At 42.8% G+C, this 18413-nt stretch overlaps 1 protein-coding gene across 3 annotated transcripts in view; it reads right to left on the bottom strand.

Moving 5' to 3' along the window:
- Window positions 1-18413, bottom strand: part of DCC (DCC netrin 1 receptor) — a gene marked incomplete at its 5' end in the record, with an annotated part of 927493 nt that overhangs the window by 61802 nt on the left and 847278 nt on the right. For all 3 annotated transcript variants that reach the window (XM_083575505.1, XM_083575506.1, XM_083575507.1), the window contains one exon: window positions 12616-12648. In XM_083575505.1, the coding sequence (XP_083431631.1) occupies window positions 12616-12648 (33 nt within the window). The remainder of the gene's footprint in view (window positions 1-12615; window positions 12649-18413) is intronic.

Genomic DNA, 18413 nt, shown 5'->3' with positions numbered 1-18413 from the left:
ATGAGGCTTACTCACAGATAAATGTACACTGGATGGAAGCCTAAAGCTATATTAATCTTCTGATCTCCTGAATCTTCTGGCACTTGCTGCAAGTCCCCCCCCCCCAAAAAAAAGACCACAATTGGACCACTGACATCCAATTATATCTTATTATCTCCACATCCCGCTGAGTATTCTCCCTACAGGAAAAATGTTTCATAAAAATCAGAGGTGAAGCAGGAGGAGGGGAACACTTTTGAGAGAATAGGCAAATATGTATCGGTTCAAAATCATCTCTCACTCTTGCTTTCTCAGTCTCTCTCACTCTTAAAAAAGGCTTTGAAATCCATCTGAATTTCTCTTCACTGCACGGCAGCTGTGATCCAGGGAAAGGTAAAAAAAAAAAAGAAAATAAAAAATGAGGCATCTTTCTGCTATTACAGCGTTGAAAGAGGGGTCTGTCTGCACGCTGGCATTAAGCAATAGATGTAACTTTCAGTTACATCTTACCAGCTGGGAGAAAGCACCGCAACAAGCAAAACCAGACAATTTCTGGTGTTCGGCCAAACAGTGTTGAGCAGAGGCAGTTTCTGCTTCAAACAGCCAAGCAGCAACATAACTGCTGTAATCCAAACACGGCACAGGTTGAATTACATTTTTGTTTGGAAAAAGAGAGAGTAAAAATTGGAATACCCAGGCAACGCTTCAACTGCCTTACAAATGCTATTTCCTTGAAAACTCAGACAATTAGCACTCTGTTTATTCATGAGATTAAAAGCAGCGAGGTGTAAAATGGCAGGTGTCCTGTCAAACGCAACACATTAATTCCTCAGCCAGAGAAGCCTCGGCATTTTGAACTCAACAGGATGGGTTTCAAGTTTCTGCTGTTTGCCTTCCACGGAACAGAGGAGGCAACCATTTCTGAAGTTTGAAGCATATGGTTCTGGTTTTCAGCCTGGAAGGTCTGCGCAGTGGTGTCAGTCAACTGGAGGATTATGAATCTCTTTCCAGCAGGTCCCTTTTAACTCTACATTTTTACGGTTCTGTGATTCTAATACACACTGCAGACCACTGAAAGACAAAACTGGGGAGTTTCTGAGGAATCCCCCTACACTTCCCCCATTTGCTTTAAATTTCTCCCCTTTTCTGTGACTCTTCACATCCATTTTGTACTTTCCAGAGCCATCCTGCAGAGCATAGTCCCACAATAGAGGAAAAAGTCATCTGGTTGTCTAGACCAGGGATGTCCAACCAGTTGACCGCGATCTTGAGGTCCCCGTGTGATAGCGGTCAATTGCAGGCTCATTTTTTCCTCCATGGGGGAACTTTGGTTTGCCCCTCCCTAAAAAAAAGCTCAACAACTTTTTTTAAAAATTAGGAAAACTTTTTTTAAAATTAGTTTTCCAGTATACCTCCAGTAATAGCCAAATTATAACAATAACAATTTGGAAGGCATGGTTGGTTTCCTAGGCAGCTGAGTGACTTCTTCCTGCATCCGGGCACTTTCAGCACAGTGCTGAAAGGGACAAAACAGCCACCATCACTGTGCTGGCAAAGGATCAGAAAAGAAATGAAATGGTGGTTTTCTTGGAGGAGAGAACATGCCAGACAGTGCAAGGGGCAAACGTTATGGCTCCCCAAACTGATCCAAAGTGGAGACTGCAAGTTTGCAGTTCTTGAATAAGACTGTAAAGTTAAACATTATGGGTTGTGAGTTTTTCTCTGAGTAGGCCTATTGAAATGAATGGACCTAACTTGGATTTATCCGTTATTTTCATAATTATTTTCGTATCCATTATTTTCAATGAGTAGAGCTAGCAATGGACACAACCCTTAGGTCAGCGTTCAACAAAGTTTTACTCAGAGTAAACCCACTGAAATGAATAAGCAGAACTTCAGTCGGTTTACTCTGAGTAAAACTTAGTTGGATACCACCCTTTGCTTCAGCTCAGGTGTACAACAGATTATTCCCCCACCCCTGGTCCCCTTCAAACCAAGAGTCCTATCTAATATACGTTTGGGCTTCTCTAGAAACAATTCTCTAATTTCCCAGGTTTTCCTATTGTACAGTTGCTGTTGCTTAACTTTCTCCTCATCCTGTGCACAGTTTTCTTTTTCCTTAAGGGAATTAATTCCTCATTATATAATCGCTCTGAAACCAGTGCAAAGAAATGCAGAAATGCACTTTGGTATAATTATATAACCACCAAAGTAATTTCGTTATGAAAACAGCTGGCTTTGTATATATACACACTTTGTATATATAGGCAACCCAAACTCTGCAGAGACCTTGTGCTGGCCGCTAGAGAAATACAGCCATTTCATAAAGTATGCAGCAGCTAATAGCATGTAGAGCCACCTTGTAGCTTTCAGGAGAAGCAAATGAAGGGCTTTTGTTACTTGACCTAATTAAATTAGGTGCCGACATAAAATCAAATCAAATCAAGGACCGCATTTACTCAACACCTTTAGCCTGACATGGAAAACTGATTTAATAAACGGTGAATGGAAATCTACCTTGAAATGATTTAAGGGCCCTCTTTTGGCCTTGTCCAGCTGGTTTCAAAAATAGTCCTGGCTTCAAGTGTAGGAGTTCCATAAATTTATTTCTCTAGAACTTAGCTTCCTCCTCTTTTGCACTTAACAGCAAAATGTGGGCTGTGCTGGAGCACAAAGTAAAAATGCAGTTAGGCTTGAGTGAGAAATGGGGAAAGAGGAACAAAGAGCAGAGGTACTCTGTGCATGCCTGTGTTCTGGTTACCAGATTTTTTTCAATGAATCCGGGGAAACTTTTTTTTGAAGCTGAGTAGCAACAGGGAGTCAGTAGTGTGGATGGTGAGGCAAAAGACCCTGGGCCCAAGCACACATGCATACTGTATAAAGGTCAAAGCCCTTCTTTCACACCCTGTGAAACATCAATGCACAGAGTTTTTTTTAAAGAACTGGGCAATGGCCCGCCGCCCGCCCATGACTCCCGAGCCTTCCCTGATCTCCTTCCCCCTTTGTTTTGACAGATCAGGGGAGGCTTGGGAGTCACGGGTGGGCAGCCGTTGCCCAGGAGGGGCCAGCCTGGTAGTGCAGTTGGCTCTGGCTGACTTCAGGAGCTGCTCACTGCCGTGGCGCAGGAAAAGTGGCAGACGCCACGGCAGCGAGCAGTTCCTGAAGCCAGCCAGAGCCAACTGCGCTAACAGGCTGCTGAGGCTGCCGCTGCCACATTTCCCGGGGACAGATGTGCAAATCTGGGGACTTTCAGGGACGGAATTTGTCCGGGGACAGATTTGGAAATCCGGGGACTGTCCCCGGGAACAGGACAAGGAGGGATGTCAGAGAATTCCATTTGAAATGAAAATGGGGGTGGAAATTCCTACAGTTCGTATGTTTGTTCATGGTCAGGGATGGAAATCACGCAAGCAAATGTGGGTAGCATCTGTTATCTTTTTAAGTCTGCATTTTTTTAAAAAAACTTTTCCACTGAAATGCAATTGAAATTAATCATGTAATTAATTACGTAAGCTGCAGCAATAGCAGATAGCAAGATGAACAATGTAGGTTTTAGCAGAAGCCAAACTACAGGTGAGCTGAAACAGCACTGATTGCAACAAACCTAGGATGGGACAGAAATCTGCTGCTTTGCATTTCCTACTGCAGGTCACTGCTGCAACCTCCAATCTTAACTATCTTGGGACTGTAAGGAATGGCTCTTCTTCTTCTTGTGTGAAGTTATTTGCATATGCCATTCAAATAAAGCTCTTGCTAAACTATAACGTCGCTTGTTCTGATTGCACCAAAAGTCCACCAAGGGACCAAAAGCTCCATGGACCAGCTAAAAGGGGATACAGAAGTTTTGTAAGAGCTTCCAAACTTCCAGCACCTAATTAATAATCTCCTAAAATAAAATTTCTACACAAGTTACCTGCACTGCTCCATGCTGTTATGTGCTTCCTTGCTTCCCAGAGTAGCAGTGAGTTCCAGGGGTACCTGTTTTCTTTTGGAAGACGAGTACACTGGAGGTTTATGGCATTTGTAATATCTAGTTTTTTTTACAAATAAGTTGAGGATAGGTGGTCTGCTACAACACACCACATCTGCTGCCCGAGATTAGATCCCAGAGCAGGATTTGGGGAGAAATTTACTTCAGTTTTCATTTTAAACCTACCTTACTTCACACTTGTCAAAAGCAATAAGTGGACTGAAGCAAAGCTATCCTCTGAAATTTGCACTTGCAAATTTGGCAGTGCACTTCATCACCAGAAAATGTTTGCAAAAATTTTAAGGAAAATAACATACATAGTACATTAGGGGAAATTGCTGGCATAACGTGTATATAAAGAAAAATGTGTATATAAAGAAAAAAGTGCTGGCAGTTTTTGTAAGGACTTTTTTTAAAAAAACAACAACAACCCAGGGGTCATGTGAGTTCTAAACTGAACCATAGCCCATCAACTGACTGCTGCATTTTGAAACCAGTCCGAGATATCATTTTGAGAACCAGACAGTTGTTTTTCACAACGCTTTATAAAGAGTCCTCTGCATCAACATTTCTCTGCATGCATGTATTATTTTAATGCATGCTTATAAAAAAGGGAAGCTGATGGAAGCTACCCATAAAGTTTAGCTGAATGCCTGCAGCAGAAAAAAGGAAGGTGTGATCATTTACCTTATTAGGTTACCTTATGTTTCCTTGGCTCCCAGAGCTTTCCCCAGAGAACCAGTCAAAATGAGGCAACACATGTTTTCTGGACAACAAACGGCACTGCTGTGAGCATATGAGGCCTGGTTACAGCCTCCAACTCCTTGAAGAGGAAGGCATATTGCAGCATACAAACACATTTTCTGCCAAACCCATCGCTAACCTCTGCCACTTCCCATTTAATTTCTTTGGTTCCCACAGTGCAAGGAGAATGAACAAATGGAAGGGAGTGTGGGTGGGAGGAGAGGAGATTTGTTTTATTATTACATACTGGGAACTCATGTCTTGTTGACCAAAGTGAGGTTACTGCCACACACACAATCTAATTTGAATCTAGCATGTTTATTTATTTCTCCACATGAAATAAAGTAGTATGAGCTTTCTCAGACTGGGTCAAGTCCTAAAGGGACTTGGTTCTTTTCTATCTTGATTCAAACGCATTCAAAGGAAAAAGATGTTCCGAAATTCACAGGTGAGCCTCTGGGGTTGGAACACGGCAGCTTATTGCAGCCCACTTCTATTCCCCAGACACTGAATGGGGAAACTGGGGGACCAGTGGGGCATGCTGGGGGAAAACCAAACAAACGATTGATCTGGTCACACTTGTCAGCAGGTAAATTTAACCACTTCTCATTAGGAAATGGGATTTGCTGTGGAAAAGATTCATCTAGTAATACAATCAAGACCTTGGGCAGCTAAGGCAGTACTTCGTCTTTCCAAAAATCACCCCAATTCTGGCGAACCAGGAGTCAGCAAACAAGCACCATGCCTGAGCTATAGCAATAATCTTGAAGCTTGATTCGGAAGTTTTCACTGATCAAACCACCCTGCTGCTAAAAGGAATCACGTGCCACCTTCTTTGCAAGGACACTAAACCAGAAAGCTCAGTTCTAAGCGTAGTTTGTTGCTTGGCTAACCTTGTTACTGTGATCCTACTCAGAACAACTGAACACCAGGACTGTAAAAGCATCCCTGACTACTTGCTATGCTGGCTGGGGCTAATGGAATCTTCTACACTGCTCGGTTATAGCGTTAAAATGCATTATAAAAATATGACAGCAGAGCAGCAATACGTTGGCAATGGGAAATTACATTGAGAGCTATATAACTTTTTTATAGCCTTCAATAGCATTTTTACAGATCAGTGTAGATCCAGCCCAACAATATCTGGAGGCCACATGCTCTACATCCCTGGTGCAGAAAAGTGGCACCCTCTTTCCCTCTCCTTTTTGCTACATCCTACCTTTTCTATTTCTATTTTTTTGGTGATGCTCCTTACTCCATCCATCCTTTTCTGCTGGTGGAGGCTGGGAAAATGAGAGCCGGTTGGACTCTGAAGCATGGCTGTCAGTTAATAGCAGTTACCAGTGCATAGCCTGCCTTGCTGCCTGAAGGAACTGCTCTGGCTCCTGTTATTGCTTGAGCTTTTCAATCCAGTGAGCATTTTTAATGTAATCTTTTTATAGAATTCTACAGGCTATGCCCGTTAAGTAGAACAAGCCCCCAACAACAACAGAAGCAACGGTCTTGGCATCATGACGATGGGATTTAGGGTGTGTGTGTGTGTGTGTGTGTGTGTGTGTGGAGAGAGAGAGAGAGAGAGAGACTTACTTTAATGATTTATAAACAACAAGGCACAACCAAGGCTGTAACAAGAATATTCAATGGAGGGTCTCCCCCCCCCTTTTGGTCTTTGCTTGGTTTGGCAGACAAAGAAAGTAGCAGGCAGAAAGCACGCGATGTGCGCATAGCTCAAATCTTTTCCCACAACAATTCCACTCCTACCTTAATGTGGGGGAGGAAATGCAAGGAAACTCTGAATGAGAAATGGAAGAGTCATGGTCAAGATGCATGGAAGCTATAGGCAAGGAAAATCTCAGTTGTAAGTGAGGGTATAGTCAGGTGAAGGGAAAAGCAGGCTTTGCTAATCAGCCACCCTCGAAATGTTGGAAGGCCTTTCCCAACTATAGGGCCCTTTTGCTCCCCTCCAGAAAATGAAAAGAGCCATTTATTCTGTTCATTTGTATGAGGCAGGAAACAATGGTTCTGAAATGACACTCAGGGCGCTTCTGGGCTGCCGCAATTTTCAGTCACGTGCCAGCAAATTCAGGTTGCGCAGTTAAAGTGGATTTGAAGCTCTTGCAAACAAGCCTGCTTCTTCCGAAAACCAGACTTGTTTGCAACAGGGAATGCAATAAGAAAAGGAACTGGAAAGTGCAGGATAACAACTGATCACTGCAGCATCATATAACCTCCCTGCACACAAATTGAAATGAATGCCCTACAAACAGCATCTAAACTCCCTGCAAATTTTGTCCAAACAGGTCAGGATGAATGCGCAGGAAGCAGCCTTTGCCTCTGGTACTACATTCTTTGTAAGGAGATGTATGGGGAGGAAAAGCCTTAGATTAGACAAATTAGCGGAGGAAAAGCTGTCTGAAGCTCCTGTGAGTTGATAGCAATGGGCAAGTTCCTTCTACTTCCCTTCCCAAAGCATGGTGATTTCAAATGTGAAAACTGAGAGTTCTGGCAAGATATGCCTTGTTTGGGAGCTAGAGCAGTCAGGCACAACACTACAAGCTCCCCACATCCTTCCCTCCCTCCCTCCCTCCCTCCCTCCCTTCCTTCCTTCCTTGAGCTTTTCCTTCAACAGAGAACTTCTCTGGGGTTTTTAATGGACCTTGAGACTGTCTGACTCTCTCTGCATCCTCTGAATGTCTAAGGCACTACTTTGGGGAAAAGTTTTGCTTCACTTGGTGCAAAGCCTAAATCACTCCAAAGGAGTCTGTATTTGGTGTCGAATTCAGCCTTCAATGGAAGCCGGGGCACATCCTTAACAGCTACAAGGAACCTTCTAGCTGTGGCTTCCATGCCCTTTTAGCTGTCTTCCAAGGGGCACCTGATTGGCTGCTGTGAAAAAGAGGATGAGATAGATAGTCCTTGGTATGTCCCCACTCTTCTTTGTACGCTCACTGTAATTAACACAATGCCCCAATATTTTCTATGCAAGTCTCTAATTTGTATGAAGATCAGGTTCCACATGCTCAGTTCTTTGTGTTATGAATCCCATTTTAGCCACCTTCCTCCTTGTTCCTACATCTGAGCCTCTGCTCTGTTTTGTTTGAGGCCTTGTCTATACATATAGAAGAGTGAGGTTGCAGAATACAGTCCTGAGGTAGTAGGATGCACCACCAGTTCAGATTGCAGGTGGGGTATAGTTTTGGCTGCTCTTCCGTGCAAAAAACCAAACCAAACAAAACTCAACAAAGCCTACATAACGGAAGTCACCACAAGTAGAAAGGGAACCCAACAGGGGTCTCAGCCTTTTGCCTCATGTGCTGGCTTTCTGTGTGCATGCTTTTTAAACCAAGGAAACATTCAAAATTAGCTCCTCTACTGAAAATCAGAAGTGATGCAGCTCATTCAACCACCTCCTTATCCAGCAGTTCTCAACCTGTGAGTCCCCAGATGTTGTTGGACTACAACTCCCATCATCCCTGAGCTCTGGCCTTGCTAGCTAGGGGTGATGGGAGTTGTAGTTCAACAACATCTGGGGACCCACAGGTTGAGAAAGGCTGTCCTTATCTCTCCCAGCCCCACCATTCTGCTGCACAAGTAGATCAGGCTACATTCATCAGTGCAACGGAAAAGTCCTTTTTCACCTTTCCCTTATCCTTCAGGTCCCTTTTCAAGAACAGGATTTATAAACCACTTAATCCTCCACACCTCTATGAAGATTACATAAAATAAACGTCAAAATTACCAAGAGAACCAGGTGTTAAGAACAAGGTAACAACTGGGTGTTGGAGTGGGGCTTACAAGGCAGCCATTTTTAAACAAAACAAAACAAAACAAAACCGTAATTTAAAAACATGTGTCTTACAAAATAAAATGTGATACCAAAAATACCTGTCAGTTTTGCATATCTAGGTAGCTCTTGTCTTAAGCATTTGCTTTTATCAAATGATATCACAACGAATTCAAGAAAGGGAATAAATATTTATTATTCCTGATACTTCTTACGAAGCGCTGTATTATGACACTTAAAAAGAACACCTTAAAATATCCATGGTCTTTTAGCTCTAAGCTGTACTACAACATGAAACAATGCCTCGCAAAGCAGCAATAATTGCCCAGAAAACCTCCATTTTTCAAGCACATTCCCATTGTTCTTTTCACATTTCACTTTTCCAAATCTCAATTTATTATTCTGATACCACGTAGGCAGGGAAATTAGCAGTGCTGTCACCCGAATGATAAAGAGCCCTGCCTTTGATTTTATTTGTGTTTACTCGGAATCGCTACAAGGTATGTAAGGAAAATGGCATCTACTTTATGTTCCAGAATGTCTATTAAGATCAAACACATTCGATTGTTTACTTTGCCCATTTATAACTGAATGCTAAAGTTGGAGAGAACAGTTTGTTACGCTGCATGACTTTCCAGCAAAAACAAATTAATTCCAAGGCTTTTGCCTCATGGAGAAATGCCATCCAGACGTTCTCTTGAGTTACTCGTTTTATTCAGTGGCAATGTGAAGTGACAGCTACGGGCTATTCTTTTAGTAGAAATGTTTATATTACTTAGCGTGCATTAACACCTAGGAAATATGAGTGTAAAGGACATCATTGTTAGGGGCTGCAGCAAAGCTTTTCGGGCTAGGGCTGGGCGATAAATTGGATTTTGCTTGTGATTTAATGAGAAACTTCCTAATCTGCACTTCTCAGACCAATAGATTAACTAAAACACTGTTGTTCTTAGAAATTTGCTTTCCCTTGAATTTTGCACTGTGGTTCCCCAATCCGTCTGTACAAAAGTGCATATATGAGGAGGAAGCATGCATAGAGGCGTATATATTAGTGAAAACAGTGTGCAAAATGCACTATATTAGGGGAAATGGTTGCAAAAGTATGCATCAGTCAAAACTGCATCCAGAAAGGTGATTAGAAGAAATTCACACTAAAATGCTAATATTTTCCATGAGGATTTTTCTTTTAAAAATGCAAATTGTGACAGAAGTGTGAAAGCCTGAAGTATAGATTTTAAAAAATGAGAAACAGAGAGAAATTTATAGGTTCATCCATCCTTAGTTCGGGCCCACATAAAATCTGGGGCTTGTAATGCTTACTTTCAAAGAAGAGGTGAGCGCCATGAGACTCCAGAATTAACCTCTAGCTTGGATTGGAATCTAAGGTGGAGGAAAATTCCCAACCTACTCACCCACCCAGACCTCAAATGTGTGGGCCACCTGTCCCCGTTCCCTTTAAACAACCCTTATCCTACTGGGCAGTAGCAACAGCTGTTTTCTAACTGTGGGAATTGGGGTGGTGGTCTGTCCCTTCCTGCCCTCCTCTGGTGCACTGGTAGTGTGGCAGGGGGAAATGCCCAGATGGAAACCTACATACCCTGCAAGGAAGATGGACAATTTCCAAAGTCAGGGTGGTTTGGAAAAGAACCAGAGCTATTTAAGGATTCTGTCTTCTTGGGGAAATAGCTTGACTTATTTTCTGGGCAAATCTGATGTGGGATGGGGTAAGTCTGATAGCTGATCAGCTGATAGCTGATAGTGTACAGTATTCCCCAGACTTGAAGTCCCCAGATATTCTTGGGCTACAAATCCCATTATTGTTGACCATTGGCTATGCTGTCTGGGGAAGGTGGGGGTTGTAGTCCAACGATCTAAAGGAATCCAAAGGTTGGAAAGGCTGCTCTAGGAGAAGAGTTTGTGTTGCATTTTCCATATTCATTTTTATGCATCCTCAAGAGCCTAAACAGAGTTACTTAAGGAGAGAATGTGAAAGAGAGAGCTTTCTTGGGGCTGTTGAGAGAGGAATGGGTGAGAAGGACCTATGTTCAAGTTGGTATAATATTTTGTTTCTGGGGTGAAGTCCTATGGAGCAGAATGGGTTCTGTTTCCTGGTTATCACCCCCCCCCCAACATTTATATTTAAGACCAAGCCATGTAGGGCCATGTTCTGGAAGCAGGGTCAGAGACTGCACATATTTCCCTGGAAACTAGAGCATCATATGTAAGTAGGTAAAGGGACCCCTGGACAGTTAAGACCCGTCAAAGGCGACTATGAGGTTTCTGCACTCATCTCGCTTTCAGGCCGCGGGAGCTGGCGTTTGTCCACAGACAGCTTTCTGAGTCATGTGGCCAGCATGACTAAACCGCTTCTGGCACAATGGGACACAGTGACAGAAACCAGAGCGCATGGGAACACTGTTTACCTTCCCGCCACAGCAGTACCTATTTATCTACTTGCACTGGCGTGCTTTCAAACTGTTAGGTTGGCAGGAGCTGGGACAGAGCAATGGGAACTCACCCCGTCGCGGGGATTCAAAATGCCGACCTTCCGATCAGTAAGCCCAAGAGGATCAGTGATTTAGATCATAGCGCCACTCTGTCCCTGTCATATGTACTATATATAATGCACATGCACACCAAGGACACATTTAGACAAACATCATGGTGAGATTGTGCATACCCAGTCAGAGGCTCCTCTCCCACTGCTGGGCCTACTGAGCATCCACACATGGCTATAATATTTACATAAGGCCTACACAGAATGTGCATATGACAGATGCACACATCTGATTCAAAGACTGTGCGTGAGCTGTTGATCACAACATATAGAGCTACATGAATCTTATGCACCTAGGCCTAATCTAAATGTTGAAACTGGGCATCAGGTAAGCCAAGAGGAAAACAGGCAAATCCAGAGAGGTGACATCTCTCAAAGTAAAATAATAAATAAAAATAAATAAATATGTGTAGAATCATTTCCGCATCATGTATAAGGCCTAATTTTCACTATGTCCCAGAGTGACCAGTGCAACCAAAGTACAATAAGTACAGTAGAACCTCTACTTACGGCCGCCTCTACTTGGGCCCGATCCAAGTTGCGACCGTGGCAAATCCGGAAGTAAATACCGGGTTTGCTGCGATTTGCGTACACGCAGAATTAGCTTCTGCCATTTGCGCATACGCAGAAGCGTCTGCCACCATCTGCACCTGCACAGAAACACGCTGCTGCTGAATGCACCTGCGCACAATGGCGCTTCTACCAGCTACCCGGATCGACATACGGACGGACCTCCGGAACTGATTACATCTGTAAGTAGAGGTTCCACTGTACCAAGCTTGATGAAAGGAGAACCTATTCAAGTGGGGGAAAACAGAACCCTCAGGACATGAAACTGGTGTGGGATGTTTCCGCCATACAAATTGAATGGGTGAATCAAAAGAAGCCAACAGCTAAGCAAAGACAGCTATTTTCCTTTCCAAATGCCTGGAGAGACTCAGCCATTCCTCCCCACAAAAAAAATGTAATTACCTAAAGTGATAATCAACTATTTCCCCCTTCATAGTAAACAAATGACTACAAGCATTTGGCATGAAATGAAGAACAAACATCACAATGAGTTTAAAAATAGTAAGAAGAGGATAAAACGCTACCAACAATTATGCCTTGAAAAGTTGACTAAACCACCATCTTCCAACATGAGGGAGAAACTGATTTATGGATAGATAGATATAGTGGTTCTTACCATGAGGCTCCAGAACTTTAATCTATAACCCACAAAAGGGTGTAAGAGCAGCTTGGAAATTATGCCAACCTTAATTATACTTAATGTGAATTATTCAGAAGTGCAGCAGAGAGAGGAAAAAATTTATTTCATACAAAGGAGCCTGACATTTTAATTGGTCCTTCAGAAAAGAGACAAAACAATTTCCTCTCAAGAAAATTTACATCTTCCCCATCAAAACAGCAGCCTCAGCCGAGCAGAACTTCATTAACAAGATTAATTATCATGCCAGTGTCTGCCTCATCAGGTGTGCTGGCCAGGTGAAGAGCAGAACACAAAGGAAGGGGGGGCTGGCATCACACCTACAGCTTGGCGTTGATTCCAAGAGAAGACAGGACACAATAAGGCCATCTTACCTTGATCATTAGCCATTTTGTCAGGATGTTCCACTGTAAGGCAAAAACAACAACAAAACAACACTGTCAGTCATTTTTTATCAGTAGGCACTTCGATGCATCAAATCAGCCATTTTGTTAGCTAACTTTCTTATCAAGTTGCAGACTCTCTGTTCTCCCCCCCCTTTTTTTTTTACTCTCCAGTTGATTGTATCAGAATATGACAGGGAAGATTTTGACGTTATTCTTTAATTTCAGAATCATCTTGAGAGACGGAAAGTACAAGTGTCAGTCAGTTCATCTGTATCTCATAACTAATGAAGTCAGATGTTGATTGTTGAAGGAGAATAAGAAGTCTCAGGTTGTCCCCACCCACAGCTCCCCTGATCTGGGGTATCATTAGGAAAGCTTAATTAAGAAGTGAGATTCAAGAAAAAGAAGAAATGGTTTCTTTGAATAATTAGGCACAAACCCTCCTGCACACTGAAAGCTAGCTCGTCGTTTCATTTCAAAAGCGATTTTACATGCTTTTAAAATATAATAATCACATACAAAGGAAAGATGGGATTACAAGTGCTCCAGTTAAGTCTTCAGGATTTATAGACATTGCCAAGACTCTCAGGCTGCAGTGGCCTTCAGCTATTTATTTAAATAGTGCAGAGAACTCAGCTCAAGTTGAAATCTTACAGAATTCTGTACTGCTCTTATATTGTTTCAGAATGTTTGGGAGAAATACTATGTTAGGAGTAACCAATGTGGTGATCTCTAGATGTTTTGGACTACAGAACCCATCATCCTTGGCTATTGGCTGTGGGCCTGGGGCTGATGGAAGTTGTAGTTGAAGCAATGATTCTTCAACATCAACTTCTTTGAACAGGTCATGTTGTGCAGGTGCCTGATTATCGTCTTCCAAAGCAACTACTCTATTCTGAACTTAAAAATGGAAAGTGTAATGCTGGTGGTCAACAAAAGACTGTCTCAAGGCAAATTTTAAAAAACGTAGTATAAACACCAACAATTGGGAAACACTTGCCTGTGAGCACTCCAATTGGAGAACAGCCTTTACCAAAGGTGCCATGGGCTTTGAAGACACTCGAACTCAGGACGCAAGGGAGAAATGTACTAAGAGGAAGGTATGCTTGGCAAATCCACACCGTGATCAACTCCTGCCCAGAAACCAATGTCCCCACTGTGGAAGGATGTGTGGATCCAGAATTGGCCTCCACAGTCACTTGTGGACTCATTGTTAAAACTGTGTTTATGGAAGACAATCTTACTTGGCTACAAGGGATCGCAGAAGAAGAAGAAGAAGAAGAAGAAGAAGAAGAAGAAGAAGAAGAAGAAGAAGAAGAAGAAGAATTCAACAACCCTGGAGGGCACCATGTTAGTTACTCCTGTGTTATGAAATGTCTGCCCAAGAAATATCATTGTGTAGATGCTTTGCATATCTAGCAGTTATGCATCAAAGGGGCACCAGAACATAAGCCCGAGTAGTTCAGTGGCATCTCATTCATCACCCAATTTCTCCTTTTTATACCCATTATCCAGTCATGCTCCTGACCACACGCAGAGCCCACACATAGTATCATCCTCTAGCTGACCACCCAACTGAGTCGTATGCCTTTTGGGGTAGGTCAGCTACCTACATGACTGAATCTTGCTTAAAGTATGAAGCAATTGAAACAGGTTGTGTTCAAAAGGTGACAAAATACTTTTGGTCTTCATAAATGAAGGCAAGTAATAAGGGATGGATACTGTTCTATCTGTCCATTCACTACTCAATCCAATCTTCATGTTGTCAAAGGTGTGACAAAAGAAGCCAGTGGGTATAAGGAATCAAATCTCAAGTCTTTGCAGTTTTCTGATAGGGGTGGCACTCTCACAAAATACGTTTATTGTGTTAAATCTGCCAAACATAAATATATAACCAATTCTCCATTAGGAGAACATCTGAGGCATAATGAGTGCTGCTGATTTGCTTTGGAATATGCTATTTTGGTAATCCAGCTCTCAGCTTGTTGGAGACAGAGAAGAGGATATATAAAAAATGAAAAGCATCTTTCTATTATAGCCATGGTGGAATTTGGGCAGTTCGTGGAAAATTATGGTTTACAAAACCAGAGGCAACATATCCTTGAATACAAAGGAAGCTGTATCTTTTAAAATTTAGTTGTATTAAATAAATTGGCAATGGTGAACCTACTAATATCTCTTATTTATGACAACTAATTGACACCTCGCCATACGAAGGTGTCATGTACCATGTCAGACCACTGGGTTCATCTAGCTCAGTACAGTGGTACCTCAGGTTAAGTACTTAATTCGTTAACCTGAAACTGTTCTTAACCTGAAGCACCACTTTAGCTAATGGGGCCTCCTCCTGCTGCCGCGCCGCTGGAGCCTGATTTCTGTTCTTATCCTGAAGCAAAGTTCTTAACCTGAAGCACTATTTCAGGGTTAGCGGAGTGTGTAACCTGAAGCGTATGTAACCTGAAGCATATGTAACTCAAGGTACCGCTGTAGTGTCTACTCTGACAGGTAGCAGATCTGCAGGACATTGGATAGGACTCTCTCCCAGCCTGACCTGGAGATGCTGGGGATTGAACCAGGGACCCTCTGCATACAAAGCAGATGCTCTACCACTGAGCTACACCCTTCCCCTACTCCTGAGCTATGCAACAGCACAGGGGACTCTTGGTTTCATATCCCAGCTGTGCGTTTCCTGAGGTTATCTGACTGGCCACTGTAGGAAACAGGATAATGGACTAGATCAATATTTGGTCTGATCCTGCAGGACTCTGCACAAGTTCATGCAGGTTTTATGGATTTATGTTCTTGCTATTGCGCTAATGAACAACCACCCAACAAAATGTTATTGTGAGAAGAATTCTACTAAATATCTCTCTTGGCTTTGGTCATTGAAGATCTTACAGTCCTGCTAGGTAAAGGACCCCTGGATGGTTAAGTCCAGTTAAAGGCGACTATGGGGTTGCAGCGCTCATCTCGCTTTCAGGCCGAGGAAGCTGGTGTTTATCCACAGACAGCTTTCTGAGTCATGTGGTCAGCAGGACTAAACTGCTTCTGGCGCAACGGAACACCGTGACGGAAACCAGAGCGCACAGAAACGCCGTTTACCTTCCCGCCACAGCGGCACCTATTTATCTACTTGCACTGGCATGCTTTCGAACTGCTAGGTCACTCTGTCACAGCGATTTGAACTGCCAACCTGCTGATTCGCAAGCCCAAGAGGCTCAGTGGTTTAGATCACAGTGCCACCCGCGTCCCTACAGTCCTGCTAACCCATATTCAGCTCCTCTCCCCAAAATCCAGTTCTTGCTGCAGGGTGAGACCATATCCAGGACAGTATTCCCCAACCCGATACCCTTCAGATGTTCTGGACTACAACTCTCATAACTGATCAACAACCATCTGTTCAAAACATCTGCAGGGCACTAGTGTGGAGAAGGCTGCACTTCATAAGGAAGTGTGTAGGAATCTACTGACCCTTTCCCTTCCACATCGACCCAAAGGACAGAAATCCTAGAGCATAATTTTATCATGGGTTTCTTCACAGTTCTATACCCATGATTTACAATTAGGGCATCAAAACAAATACAGTTTGTCAACATGCCCTGGCCAAAACCTTTATCTCAAGCATTTATGGCATTGGTAACTAAGCTAGATAAGATGTTGCTTTTTGCTTTTCATGTCCCTTCCACTGCTGTGCTGTTAAGAGGATGTGACCCTTGTCATAAATAGCGTCATGAAATATTTCAGGGTTGCTTTGGTCTATGACATTGGTTCCTGGCAAGTTCTCTGTAACTCAGGGATGTAAGTTGGTTTCCCATTCCCACACTTGTCACCCCAGTGAAGCATTAGAGGGCACTGTAACGCTAAAAATTCTGCCTGATGTTGTCTCTTCAAAAAAAAGAGAGAGAGGGAGAGAAACACTCCACGATGACAATATCAGCAATTATAGAGCAGTTTTTCAAAAAAGAGAAAAGGATGATTGCAAATTTAACACCGTTGTCGATCATGTCCTGCAGAAAGCCCCAAATAAAGACCTTTCTTGTCTGTGTTAATAGGAGGGTAATGCTGATCAGAATTAACAAGCAAAGAGCAACCTCTCTCTTCCTCCCTCCCTCCCCGACTGACACATATCAGTTCACATAATTTATACATCCTTCAAATTAAGGTTACGGATGCTCTCCCTATGCACTGCGATAGCAACACATCTCCTAGGCAATTTCCAGAGGGTTAGTCTGTTAGTCGGCTGTCGTGAAAACAACAAAGAGTCTTCTGGCATCTTAAAGAGGAAGTGTTAGATCCCACTTTAGCAACACTTAGAGCAGACCCACTGAAATAAATGGACTCAAGTTGGTTATGACTTACCCAAGGCCATTGATTTCAACAGGTCTACTCTGAGTATGGCTTAGTCAGATGCAACCCTGGAAGAAAGATGATGGCATATACCGTATTTTTCTGTGTATAAGATGGCCCCATGTATAAGACGTCCCCTATTTTGGGATACTCCAAATTAAGAAAACACCCCCTCAGCACAACCCGTGTATAAGAGGAGCCCCAATTTTAAACCTGATTTTTTGGTAGGAAAAAACCCTAGTCTTATACATGGAAGAATACGGTACTTTTATGGAATGTAGTCCATGCCATCGGATGCATGAAGTATGTCCTTTTCATTTGGCAGGTGACACACACCTGGTTAGGAGTGGTGGATTGTCCATAGTGAGGTGAAAAGGAATGAAAGGAAAAAATACAGACTACAGGGGGAACTGTGGGAAAACTGGGTAGAGCTCTTGCTAGCAGGTCCCCTTGATAATACTGGGGTGGGAGCAGTTTGACCACTATACCATATTGCCTTAAAAAATTGCCCCCAAAGTAGACATCATTATTATTATTATTATTATTATTATTATTATTATTATTATTATTTTAGAATTTTTATACCACCCTATACCCAGGGGTTTCAGGGCAGTTTGCAGAATAAAATCAAGATATAAAACCACAAAATACATAATAAAAATAAAAACAACAACCCATTAGCCCCCCCCCCCAAAAAAAACACATTTTAAAAGGGCCTAGGATGTCAATCAGGGCAACCAAAGGCCTGGTTAAAAAGGAACATTTTTGCCTGGCGCTAAAGGTGTGTAATGAAAGCGCCAGGTGAACTTCCCTGAAGAGAGCATTCCACAGATGGGGAGCCACTGCAGGAGATTCGTTCTCATGTCACCGCGCTCCGAACATCTCAAGGAGGGGGCACACAAAGGAGGGCCTCAGAAGATGATCTCAGGGTCCGGGTAGGTTCATATATGTGGTTGCTGGTAGATACTTAAACCATGTGGATTCCAGCCTGTACCCATTTGCATGAATTGGGACCAACTTGGTTCCTACTTGGATGAAAACACACCAGGAAAAGAAGAGACCGAGAGGAGATATGATAGCCATCTTCAAATATTTTAAGGGCTGTCACATGGAAGAGGGAGCATGCTTGTTTCCTCCTGCTCTTGAAGGTAGGACTTGAGGCAATGGCTTCAAGTTACAAGAAAGGAGATTTCGACTAAACATTTGGAAAAACTTTCTGACAGTAGGAACTGTTGGGCAGTGGAACAAACTCCCACAAGAGGTGGTAGACTCTCCTTCCTTCGAGGTTTTTAAGTTGGATGGCTACTTGCCATAGATGCCTTAGCTGAGGTTCCTGCATGGCAGGAGGTTAAGACTATATGACTCTTGGGTTCCTTCCAACTCTAAAATTCTATGATTCTATGAAACTGGTCAGGGATTGGACATCATAGGAACGGTGG

Source organism: Podarcis filfolensis, assembly GCF_964270895.1.
Source record: "Podarcis filfolensis genome assembly, chromosome: 11".
NCBI classification, from domain to species: Eukaryota; Metazoa; Chordata; class Lepidosauria; order Squamata; family Lacertidae; genus Podarcis; species Podarcis filfolensis.
The sequence above is the reverse complement of the archived record's forward strand: the minus strand, read 5'-3'. Positions and strand labels throughout refer to the sequence as shown.